The 12,465-nt window shown below is 66.0% G+C and overlaps 1 protein-coding gene across 1 annotated transcript; it reads right to left on the bottom strand.

Annotated features, from left to right (window-relative positions):
• Nucleotides 1–1,043: 1,043 nt before the first annotated feature.
• ANKRD39 (ankyrin repeat domain 39) lies at nt 1,044–3,633 on the bottom strand. The gene is made up of 4 exons (XM_024215759.3): nt 3,444–3,633; nt 3,032–3,138; nt 1,765–1,968; nt 1,044–1,280 (listed from the first exon to the last, which is right to left on the bottom strand). The coding sequence occupies exons 1-4, from the start codon at nt 3,535–3,537 to the stop codon at nt 1,137–1,139; spliced, it is 549 nt and encodes a 182-aa protein (XP_024071527.1). The 5' UTR covers nt 3,538–3,633; the 3' UTR covers nt 1,044–1,136.
• Between the last annotated feature and the right edge of the window lie 8,832 nt (nt 3,634–12,465).

Here is a 12,465-nt window from a genome sequence, read left to right as displayed (position 1 = left end):
AGGCCCAAAGGGCTTGCAGGGGAGGGGGGGGGGAGCTGGGCAGTACTGCAAGTGGATAGAGGAGGGGGTAACACAGGGATGGGGTGGGCACTAACCCCTCTTCCCCAGCAGAGGGCAGACACGCCCTGCCGGACTCCAGAGACCAGCCCCTAGCAGCCGGGACCACCAGCCCACGGACAGGGCAGGGGACTAAGCAGGGAAGAGTTAATGGTGCTGACGCCCGACATCCTGTCACCAGATCCCTGGGGGCTCCAGTTCCCCAGCTCAGTGCCAAGGACTGAAATAGCCCTGCGACGGGGGACATCCTATCCCACCCCCCCTTTTCCCCCCAGCTCAGGGTTACAGAGAGGAGCCCCCAGCAGCCCTCGCCAGGCCAGAAATCCCAGCAGGGGACACCGCGCTGCCCTCTGCTCTGGGCACAGAGCAGGCCACTGGCCTTCACCCCAGCCAGACTCCTCCTCCCAGGGGTTGGGAGCCTGCAGCCCCTGCCGGGTGGGGTCTGTGGTGCTGAGCAAACGGGACCAGCCCACACCGGTCGCACGTAGCTAGTGCCTCTGCCTTCCCAGTGGAGCTCAATAGCTCTGGGCAAGGCCCACAACCAACATGGCTGCCTCAGCTTCCCGCCAGACGTGTGGCCCTGGGCAGTGGTGCCTGGCCCATGCAGAGGGCTGGACACAGACCCCTGCCCCCCAGAGTCCCACCCCGCCACCAGCCACTGCAGCTGCCTGAGTGCAGAGCCAGCAGCCTCTTCCCTGCCTGTGGAGGCCAGGTCAGCACGTCGGGAGCCCCCGAGTGGGGACCCCAGCAGTGCAGGCTGGGAGCCCAGGAACCCCGGTGTCCTGCAGTGTCGCTGGAGTCCCCTTGATCTCAGCCCCTGGGCGGGCTCCCCCCAGTCAGTGACACCGGAACAGGGTTTATAGCGGCTCCTTCCTTTTCCCTGTCCAACTCTGCCGGTTTCCCTCTCCCGCCGCTGCAGCGGGCTCCCCAGAGCAGCCACCCAGTGGGGCGCGTGCCCAGATTACCCCATGGCTGCACGCTCAGAGCCCAGGGTGCTGCAATCCCGCCGCAGGCCAAGAGGGGGAGACAAAGCCCAGCGCACCCTGGCACAGGGCCACCCCCCTCCCCGCGTGCTGCTCTCAGGTCTCCAGGAGGTCCCGCAAGGCGCCGCTGCTGGGGACCAGGTCACATGCTCTCCTGGCCCTCCTGTCCTGGATGCCCTTCAGTCCCGGGCTGTGCTGCAGCAAGAGCTCACAGAGCTCACGGTGGCCTCCCTCGGCGGCCTGCGAAAGGAGAGCAGGAGTGAGGGTGGGGGGCATGCTCCCGTGGGGTGGGGGGATGGGTGGCACGCTCCCGGGGGGCGGGTGGCAGGGTACGGCAAAGACCCTAGGGGAGTATTCGCTAGACCAGGATGCCCAGGGAGGAAGGAGACGTCTCCTGTCAGCAAAGGGGAGAGAACCAGGGCCCAGCTGGGGTGCAGGACAGGGCACTGACTCTGCAGCCCCCTCGCCCACAGCCTACAATCAAACCACCTCGGCCCTGGGGCCCGGGGAACAGAACTGCAGCCCGCTGCTCCGCGAACAGGAGCTAGAGCAGAACTTTCCCGGCTGCAGGAACGGGGTGGCATTGTCTGCTCCAGCCAGCAGAGGGCGAGCGACCCCTGCTGGGGCAGGTCTGCCTGCAGGGGGCAGCGGTGTGCACTGAGACCCCCCGCCAGCCACAGGGAAGGACACGGGGACAGTGGAGGGAGGGGCCCCAGTCCCACACCTTATGCAAACTTGTCATGCCATCGTCATCCGCGATGCCGGGGTCGGCTCCGTGGGCCAGCAGCAGCCTGGCCACGTCCACGTGGCCACAGTAGCTGGCTCGGTGCAGGGCAGTGGCCCCGCCGTGGGTCTGGGCGTTGCACCGGGCCCCACTCTGCAGCAGGAACTGGCAGACGGCGCCGTGCCCATTGCGGCTGGCATAGTGCTTTGAAACACAGGGAAGAGGGTGCCTCAGGAGCCGCCTCCGCGCACAGGTCCTTCTGCACCCCATGCCTCAAAGCCCACTGCACACCCGGCCCAAGGACGCTGAAGTGCAGCTGGCTCTGGGGAGGGACACAGCCCAGCTCACAAAACAAGTTTTCAGGGGATCTAGCTGTTTAAGAACCTCCATTTAATACCCCATCCAACTCATGGCATTTTAGCACCATGCAGGGAACTGGCACACAGCACTGCGGCCTTGGGTAGGTAACGCTCGCCCGCTCTCCCCCAGGGGAACAGCATCCCCTAGGGAATCCAACCAGTCCTCCACCACGAGATCTCCCAGCCAAGCCCTCAGCCAGTTCATTAAATCCCAGGCCTTGTCTACACGCAGACGTCACACCGGGGAGAGCAGATTTAGCTCAATGGGTGCGAGCCATGGCCTGCGTGGGCTCAGGCAGATGGACACGGATTTAAGAGCATCCGCACACAGACACGTGCCAGGTCAGCTGCCTGGAGTCAATCCTCTCTCTAGCTGAGCTGGCATAGGTGGGTGGGGGCCAGGCAACGAGATCACAAGGCTGGATCCCATCCCACTCTCCCCTTTGAACCCAGCCAGCTGGCACCAGGGGCACCTGCTGCTGAGAACCCTCCTCCCCTAAATGCCCGGTGCCCTCATGCCCCTTCCCTTGCACCTGGGTGAGTCTGAGTGACAGGGCGGTTATGGGGCCGCAGCTTTCTACGCGAGTCCAGCCCCGGCCCCACTGGTGCTCACCCCATACCCCCTCCCACCATGGTCTCACCCTGCCCCAGGCCGACACATTGACCCTGGGGCCGCTCCGCTGAGGCTGTGGGCTCAGGGCTGGTCAGGACCCTCCGGAGAGCAGCTCCTACCATGGAGGCATCTGCCCACAGGGAACTGAGACCCAGCACACTCGGGTCACTGTCACCCTGTAGCAGGTGCCCCAGGGAGTCCCCAGCCCCAGGGCACAGCCCTCCGGGGGGGCCACTCAGCTGCGCCCCCTGGAGGCCGGCCGAGGCACGACCCGTCCCCGGGCCCGGGCACTCACCAGGGCGGTGTAGCCAGCCAGGTCGGGCTCGCTGGGATCCACCCGCTTCTCCACCAGCAGCTTCCGGACCCGCCCCAGGTCCCCGTCCAGGGCAGCCGACCAGACCCCTAGAGAGAGACGAGAGCTGGGGCCCGGCGTGGGGGAGGCGGGCAGCTTCCCCCAGCCCCCGCCAGCCGCTTGGAGCCGCTACGGGGCCCCCCAGGGTCCCCCAGCCGGGCTCCACCCCCCCCCCCCCCCCCCCCCCCCGGGCCGCCCCCCCCCCCCCCATGGCTCCCCAGCCGGGCTCCACCCCGGGGCGATCTCCCGCTGCTCGCTCCAGGGCCCCCTGGGACAAGCGCCCGGGGGCGGAACAGCCCCGCTGCCAGGGGCGGGGGGGGGGGGGCCCGGCCCCTGCTCCCCCCCCCCCCGGTACCCCCCCCGAAGCCCATCTCCGCCGCGGTCTGGTGCACGCCGGGCACGGCCGGCCCGTGGGAGCAGCAGGAGCCGGGGGGGCCCGAGGAGGCCATGCGGGCCCGATCCCCGGGGGGGCCCCAGTCTCAGCCCCACGCCGGCCAACGGCGCCCTGGGCTTGGCGCAACCCGTTTTCAGTCCCCCGGTTCCGGTTCCGGCTGGCGCGGACCGACCCGCGTTTGACCGGCCCCGGGCTCCCGCTGGGCGCCGAGATCCCGCCCCCCGGCCGGTTCCCCGGGCGCGCTGGCAGCGCGGAGCCGCCAGGGGGCGCCCGAAGCGCAGGGTGCGGGGGGCGCAGCCAGGCCGGGCTCCTCCCACGTGCGCCCCGGGGGGCGGGGGACCGGCTCCCCCTCGGCCGTGCCTGGGTGTCCTGGTCTCTGTGCCTGGGTGCCAGCCAGCGGTGCCAGCCAGCGGTGCCAGGCCCTGGGCGCCTTCGCCCAGGCTGAGCCCGGCCGGACGCGCTGCACCGAGGTGGCGTTCAGGCCTCGCCTGCGGCTGGGCAGCTCCGCGCCGGGCACAGGGGCATGATCTGGGCAGGGCAGCGCCCGCAGGATGCTGGCACGGGGCAGCGCAGGGAAGGGTGACGTCCAGAGACATGTCCCAGGGTGCAAAGAGCCATCCTGGTGCCAGGCTGGGAGTCTGAGACCTAGGCTCCAGCTCTGCCGCGGCTACCGGCCCCAGGGTTCCTGCTGGGACAGGGGGGTCGTGCCCCGCACATCCTGTCTCCACGGCCACTCTCCCAGTAGAGCGGCCACGGGGACATGTGGGACAATCCCGAGCCCGTTGCCGTGGGCACTGAGCACCTGGCAGCTTTCCGGGTCAGCGACCTCCGAAAGGAGCCGGTGCTGGGAGAGCCTGGCAGGTGGCAGCCGATCTCCCCACTGGCTGTGAGGGGCACCCAGGAAACACGGTAACCCGGTAACCCGGTAACCCAGGCAGGGGCTTTGATCAGGCTGGAACCTTCCACCCCCACCTTCACTCCAGACACTCAGGTCCCAGCAGGTCTTGATGGGGACGGAGGAGAGCCCCCCCCCATACCACTAGGAGTGCTAGGAGCCCCTCTCGCTAGCCCCCCACCCCAAAGCACCAAGCGTCCACACTGCTTGTGGCAAAGCGAGCCTCGGGGCCTGGGGACAAGCAGGGGAAAAACTTCACAGGCCCCAAAGCTCCAGGGGGAGCAGGGGAGGCCCCTCTAATTTACAGGCCCCCCCTCCCTCTGCTCCCCTGCCCTGCAGACCCATGGCACAAGCCCCACACCCAGCTCTTTCCTTTGAGAGCTCGCTCTGCAGTTCCCAGCCCCCCCCCCGGAACATGCCATGCCCATACACCTGATCCGTCCAGGTGGCTGCATTACAGCCTGTCCTTGGCCTCGCTCCAGAGCAGGATCCCAGCCCTGCCTGCTGCCCACAGCTTCCAGCCGTCCTGCCAGCAGCGCTCCCAGCTTGGGCACAGATGTGCTAGAGAGCCATGCCAACTCCCCACCAGCCAGCTCCAGCTCCAGCCCCGCAGCCCTGCCCATCAGTGTAAATTACCAGGGGGAGGGTTGGGATGGCGCACCTGGGAGCTGGGCCAAGCCTTCCCCAACTCACCGAACGCATGCCTCCACCAGATGGGCCTGAGCCAAACACGGTGGGGCGGCTCAGATCGCCCCCAGGCAGGCAAGGCCCCTGCCCCATGGTTCTTGTAGCATGGGCCTTATCCCATCTGCCGGTGACCCCTTGGGCACACAGGGAGTGACTTGTCCTATGCAGGGTCAGCAGCGATTGGCGTGGTTTGGTAACCTCATGTGAGGTGGGGCTCCCCTCCCAGCATCTTGGCTGGCCCCCTCTGCAGCTGTCGCCCTGTGCTCCCCGCACACTGCCCAAGTGCACCCTGAAATTAACCCACTAGCCTTCCCATTAGGGGAGAGCCCTGACCCCAAATGACAGGCAGCCCTGGCCAGATGCAGCCCGGGTGTCTGTCATTTTGGAGCTCCCTGGCTTAATTACAGCCTCTGTTCAGAGCCGTGGGCTGCTGCTCACATCCGGCACTGGCTCCCTCCTCGGCGCTGGCGTGGCCCAGCCAGGCCCTCAGATTGCAGCCCGGGGTGAGCAGGAGGCCAGGCAGCCACTGGCACTGTTGTGGCTGGAGCTTGAAGCGCGTCCCCTGACATGGAGGCCCGGGGGGAGGTGTTACGGTTGCAATTCTCAGCTCTTCTGTGGACTTGCTGGGTGACCCTGGGCCAGTCAGTGCCCCTCTCTGCCTCAGTTTCCCCCTCTAGAATGGGGCTAATGAACCTTCCTCATCTCTCTGGTTTACATGGCTTTGGGCAGGCTCTGTCTCTCACTCTTTTTGTGCAGGGCCTGGCTCAACAGGCCCCTGATCTCCCCTGGGACCGCTAGGTGCAGCTCTAATACAGGGCAATTCATCTTGGGTTTGGGCTAATGCAACTCTGGGAGAGGGTGGAAGGCCAGCCTTGGCTGTGTCCCAGGATGCAGGCTGGATTGCAATGGGTCCTGGCTGATGGCCGTGGCGGGGGTGCCAAGGGGAACAGCGGGGGAGGTGCAGGCTCTGGAACTGGGCTGGGCCCTTCTCCAATCAGTGGCGTTATAGGAACCTGCTTGTCGCCCCTGCTGGAGCCTGCCAGGCCCTTCCCACGGTGCCCGGTGCCAGGGAAGGGCGGGGAACTTCACCGCCCAGGTGCTGCATGCAGGTGCCAGCTGCTCCACATGGCAACAGGCCAGTGCAGCTTGTTGACTGCAGCAATTTCCCATAGGGCCGTGCCGTGCCAGCCGGGACAGGAGGGCCGAGCAATGCATTGTGGGTACTTTGTGGGCAGGTCCAGCCCATTGTAAACAAGAGACGCTTCTCAGGAGGTGGCTGCGGGGGGAGGGGGGGGATTTCTGAAACCCCCCCCCCCCCAAGGGCCCAGGCCCCTGGCTGAGACTCAACTGCACCCATGGGCCTGAACCGCCAGGGTGACACGCTCCCTCGTGGGCCACCAGCAGCTCTGGGGTGGGCTGGGAAGGGCCCAGAGGGGAAGGATCTTCCCTGGGCACATTCCAGCCTTTTCTTGGTGACCCAGCACGGGTCCCCAGTTCCCCTGCGCCGCTCGCAGCCCTCCGGGGTGCCCTGGCATTGGGGGGCTCTGAGGAAAGGCCACACTGGAGATGATCCATCCCCCCCTTTCCCCCAAGAAAGGTCCAGCCAGGCCGCTCCTGGAGAGATTGCACGTGCCCCTGGGCTGCAGGAGGAGGCTGTTCTTCCCTGGGGCAGCCTGTGCTGGCATCGCCGCCCAGGTTCCCATGGGGGCTCGTGGGGGGCCGGCCGGCTGGCTCAGGGGGATCTGGCCTTTCCCACGCTGAGCTGCAGCACGTAGCCTGAAGGGGACGTCCCAGCAGCCAGCCCCTGCGTCAGCTTCCCATTCATTGCAGGGCTGCATAACCTGGCCCCGAGGAGCTGCCCTTTCCCAGGCTGGGAAGCTAGGGCCATGAGAGCAGAGCCGGGCTTCCCCCAAGAGCTGCCTCTCCCTTGAGCCGAATTCCTCCAGGGGAAAGGACCCGACCCGGCAGTGCCAGGAAGCAGCGGCCAGGCAGAGCCTCCCCCCGCCCCTGGCATGGAGTCACCGATTCACCTGGGACACGCAAGATTGCCGGTGACTGGAAAAACTGAGACTCGAACCTGACACCCTGCCCTAACCACTAGACTGTGCTCCTTCCCAGAGCCTGGCATAGAACCCAGGAGTCCTGACTGTCTCTCCTGTGCTAACCACTAAAGTACACCCCCCCCCCCCAGCACGGGGAATAGAACCCAGGTGTCCTGATACCCAGCCCCATGCTCTAACCATTAAACACGATTGCTGCTGTCTCTTTCCTCTTCATGAAGCTTCTTCCTGTGTGGGGTGGCCACGAAGGAACGAGCGCCCCAGACTGCCATGGGTCCAGGGGACAGCACAGCTGAATGGCCCAGCAACGTCCATCTCTGCCTCGGGCCAAGGGTCCAGGGCAGCAGGGTGGGAGGAGCAGGCTGGCCAGAGAAGCCACGGAGAGAACATGGCCCCTTGGTGCTTTCCTGGGGGATCGGGGAGCTCTGCAGCCCCATTTCCCATAATCAAGCATAATCCCTGTGTCGCTTTTGGGGACTGGGCCTAGCTCCACTGAGCCAGGCACCAGTGCTGGGAAAACCTGTGACCCTATCCCTGGGTCTCACATGGCCGCCCTGACCCCATCTCCCTCCCCCAGCCCTGCCAGCTGGACAGCGGCCAAGCTGCACTCCAGGATTCCCAGCGCTGCCCCCTGCGCTCTGAGGGGCCGGGTGGGCTCAGCCTGCTGCCGTGGGAAAAGCTGGGAACGGGGCCGGCGCTCTTTCTGGGACAGTTCTTTTCCCAGCTGAGCTCGTGTTTGTTTTCCTTAGTGGGCTGGGCCTGGGCTGGGTCTGACGCACGCTGGTACGTCGCTGGGCTCGGGGCCCTTGTCACATTCCCCCCTCCCCCCACTGAGCAACTCTGGGATCACGCTGGCAGCAGGCCCCATGGCAGAGAGGGGCCGGAGACTGGAATTTCCCCATGGAAATTTCACATGCGAGCGCATCCAGCTGTGGGCGCCGGCTGAGGCAACAGAGGGCGCTGCAGCCACTGGCCAGCCCCCCCAGTGTCCCCAGGAGTACAATGTGGGGGGGCTGAATTCAGTAACCCTTGCAAGGTGGGAGGGGGCTGGCAGGAAGGGCCCCCCAGATGGCAACAGGTGCCCCTGCCCCTCCCCAGCACCCTATGGACCGACCCGTGCTAGGGTCTCCCTAGAAACACTGGGGTGCCAGGCCGGCCTGTTGGCCCACCCGCCCCAGAACCCCAGCTGGCAGAGGGGTGATCTGCCTGCCGAGGGGCAGCCCCGTGGGAAGGTCACCCCTTGCAGGGCTGGGGGGAGCGGCCCAGCCCCGGGACACGCCGCTGTTACACAAGCTGCTTCCCAGAAGTTCTCCTCAGGGCAGGAAGATGAAGAGCCAGTGAGGACGTGCACAGGCAGAGCCACCACGGGACAGCCCAAAGCCACTCTCGGGTTCGGGGAGCGGCCCGTGGGAGCCTGTCCCAGGCCCCTGGCAGAGCCACCACCAGCTGGCCAGGCAGCACCACACCCACCAACCTGGGGCTCTGAGAGCAGGCCCAGCAAAACCCCACTGGCAGGACCCAGCGCTGTGCTGGTGAGCCCCTCATTGGAAGGGTGAGGGGGGACCTGGCCTCAGGCCACAGCTCCCCCCAGCCCTCTGCGGCCGGCCGGCTCCCAGCCTACACGGTTCTGTCCCCACAGCCCGGGCTTCCTGGCAGCTCCTGCCTCCCTCCCTCCCACTCCTCCTTGACACATCCCCTGGCCACTGTGCTGCGACTGGCAAGGGCCCAGCATGGCCACATCTGCTGTGCTGCATGCCTGGAGCAGGGGCAGCCCCTCGCATGGCCACAGGCAGGGACAGACCCAGCCACCTGCTCTGAGGCAGGGCTAGGAGTCAGGGTTCCTGGGATCTCCTCTTAGCTTGGGTGCCAACATGCTGGGTGGCCTGAGCTGGCTCTGCCTCGGTTTCCCCAGCTGTAAGGGGTGGGCGGGAGGAGCAATGCTACGCTCCCATGAGGATCAGTTATGAGGGAAGTGGTTTGGGCAGCTCTCCAGCTGTGGAGGGGGGGGGATGGCCCATGCACACCCCCCCTCCCTTTGCTGGCTCTGCTTTCTCCAGCTGTTTCTGGTAATTAATTAGCAAAGACATGGAGCCAGGACTGGAGAGCAAGTCCTGGTGCTGCACAGCCATGGGAAGGAGCCGCCCGGCCGGGAAGGCCTCCCTGCAGCACAGGAACCGTGATCCTCTCCCCTCCCACCTTCCTGCTTTGCTCCACCCTCCCCCCCAGCCCCACGGAGCACCCCTGCCCCACTGCCGAAGGGCTAGAGAAAGCAGACCCCTTGCCTGGGCCCAACATGGCACATGCCCCGCCCCAGGGGCTGGCCAGGGTCCACTGCCCCTCTGGCAAAGGCTCAATAGTACCAGCTCCTTCCCCCACCACAAGGGGGCGCTATGGCACTGGCCTGCAGGGGGCCAGGACAGCCCCATCCATACCCAGGGGCCAGGGCCTGGGGGCAGGGAAGGGCCCTGAGCTCATGGCACCCCCAGCAGGATCACGCCGGTCCCCATAGACGCTGCACAGCTTGGACTACGCAGGGGTCGGCAACCTATGGCACACATGCCAAAGGCGGCACACAAGCTGATTTACTGTGGCACGCTGCTGCCGAGCCCTGGTCCCGGCCACCAGCCCCACTCAGCCTGCTGCCGGCCCCTGGTCCCGGCCCCACTCAGCCCCCTGCTGGCCCGGGGTCGCCACCACTGGCCCCACTCGGCCCACTGCCGGCCCCTGGTCCCGGCCCCACTCGGCCCACTGCCGGCCCGGGGTTCCGTCCGCCGGCCCCTGTAAATGTAAAATGTGTTATCCGCACAAGAAACCTTAAATGACCATGAATAAATGAAGAGTGGGACACCACTTCTGAGAGGTTGCCGACCCCTGGACTACAGGGGAGTCAGATGGTGAGAAAGAGCCCGGCTCTTCGTGTGGATTTAACCGGGATCGACTGGGGCTCAGGCCAGCCAGCCCCGAGAGCAGCCAGCGCTGAGGCCCCGCCAAGCAGACAGCTGTCAGCAGGGACCGAGCCTCTGGCCAGACTCCTGGGAGCTCCCCACAGGGCTGCTCCTGGGGGAACCTGGCCAGGTGCCAACCCCCTCCCCCACTTTCACATCACCCCTCCAGTGAGCGGGGCGCTGGCCCTGCCCAGGAAGCCTGACCAGCTCTGCCCCTAGAGGGTTAAGCAGATTAGCACTTGCTCTGGCTTCAGCTCACCTGGACAGTGACAAGGTGGCAGCGAATGTTCGAAGCGGCACCTGTGCTTTAGTGAGAGCGTGAGGCAGAGCCAGGCAGGAGGGAGACTGGGGGATCTCTCAGGCTCTGGGGTTTGGGTACAATCACCATCACCCTGGCAAAGGGAAGGCCTGTGGCTTTCAAGGCAGAGCTTGTCACATGCTGGGGGGGGGGGGGGCACAGTTCTGAGAGGCGCCTGCAGGCAGGGATGCTGGGACTAAGCCGGCAGGAGGGGAGGATTCAAATGCCAGCGAGTGAGATGATCAGTGGGGTGCCCTGAGCCCCCCTAGCCTGATGCCCCAGGGCAGGCAGAGCACAGCACAGATCCACACGTGCCTGTCCTCATAGGGGCGCAGCAGGATCAGGCCCCTCGCCATAGGGACGTGAGCCTGGGCACATGGCGGCAGTGCCAGAGCAGATGAAACCCGGGGGTCCTGGCTTATGTTGGGGGAGGGACCCCAGCCAGCCCGTGCGCTGATCCCAAGAGGGGTGGGAGCAGAGGGGGGCTGGGGAGGGGAGAAAAAGCTGCAAGAGGCTCCCCCCAAGCCACAGAAACCTCCCACCCCCCAGCCCCGATTAGGCAGAGACCCTGGGGCTGCTGCTTTAAGAGCACTCCAGGCCTGGCGGGGGCCCCCCTTCCCCTTGGCAGGGAGGCCAGCTCCCAGGGGAGCACGGAGCTTTTTCCACTCCGGGAAGACTCAATGCCCTTTTATAGCCCGCCTGCTCCTTTTTCCATGAGCTCACAGGCGGGGGCCGGGAACAGCCCTCCCCCAGCCAGGGCAGGGCTCCCGCGCTGTGGCCCAGACACCTCGGGCAAGGGGTGCAGGGCCCACGCGGTGGGAGATCAGGTTGGGGGCCAAGCCCCGGGCCACAGTTCAGTGCCGGGTGTGTGCGCGTGTGTGTGTGCGCGCACATGCAGTGGGCAGCGCTAGCTACAAAACGCATGGGCTGAGTTGGGGGGGGGACAGCACTAACTGCCCACCCCCACACTGACCCCCACCCCAGCAGAGCCAGGCACAGAACACAGCATCTGCCGGCACCAAGCGAGGGCACCAGCCCCCCCCCTCCCCTCCCCTTCCCTCCCACAAGGCAACAGGCACCAGCTGGAGTTTCTCTCCCTTTTATTATTAATATAAAAATACTCCAGTATTTACAGCCAATAAATATATTTCAATAACAAATAAATTACACTGGGGTCAGGGGGTCCTTGCTGCTTATTTACACTGATAAGGGGGTGGGGGAGGCAGCTGGCGTGCGGGATCGGGGGTAGCTGGGGCAGGAACTGGCTTGGCCAAGAGGCAGGGACCCAGGTTAGGTGTGGGGGGGTATTTACACTGGTACCCCCCACCCCTCAGAGAGGGGGTGTGGCAAAGTCACCAAGTCCATCTCTGTGGTTTGAGCTGGCCTAGGGGGGGCACAGGAACACAGCCCCCCATTCCACCACTGCCGCCCCCCCAGGCACAAGGACACCTTTGGCCCATCACCAGCATGCAGGCCATGGGGCACGACCTTCGGGGGGGGGCAGGGAGAAGGCCAGAGCCGACTCCCCCCCCTCCAGGGACTGCAGCCCACAGGTAATCGGGACGGGTGCCCTGTTCCCAGCGTGCAATGCAGTCCTGCCCAGCATTACTGGGAGGGCACCTTGTGTCAGCTCTGGGTCTGCCCTCACTCCCACCCAGCAGTGGGTGAAGGGATCCACATGCCAGTGGCCACCCCAGGCACCCACCGGATAGTGCTGTCACAAGGGGGGTCCAGCCAGCAGCCAACAGCACCAGGCTGTGCCTCTCGGGCGAGCCGGCCTCCAAAATCCCGCCCGCATCTGCTCCAGGCACCAGGTCCTAAGTAGGCTCCGTCCATCCAGAATCCGGGGCAGACTCGTGCGTCCCCTCTGTCCGTCCATCCAGGACCTGCCCATACATCCTAACCAGCCGTTCCCAGGGCCCAGGCGAGCTCCGGAATGGGCCCGATCCACTGAAATACGGACAGCGGCCACGGGGGGATCAAAATCCACCGAAGTCGTTAGAAAAAGGGTCCCACGTGCGTCCCGGCTGGGCAGGGCAGGGGAGCCCGGTGCCCCCGGCCGGGTCTGAGGTAGCTGTGCCTGCGTCAGAGGCCCGCA

This window comes from Terrapene carolina, unplaced genomic scaffold (genome assembly GCF_002925995.2).
Source record: "Terrapene carolina triunguis isolate 2854851 unplaced genomic scaffold, T_m_triunguis-2.0 Scaffold49, whole genome shotgun sequence".
Classification (NCBI taxonomy): Eukaryota; Metazoa; Chordata; order Testudines; family Emydidae; genus Terrapene; species Terrapene triunguis.
The sequence above is the reverse complement of the archived record's forward strand: the minus strand, read 5'-3'. Positions and strand labels throughout refer to the sequence as shown.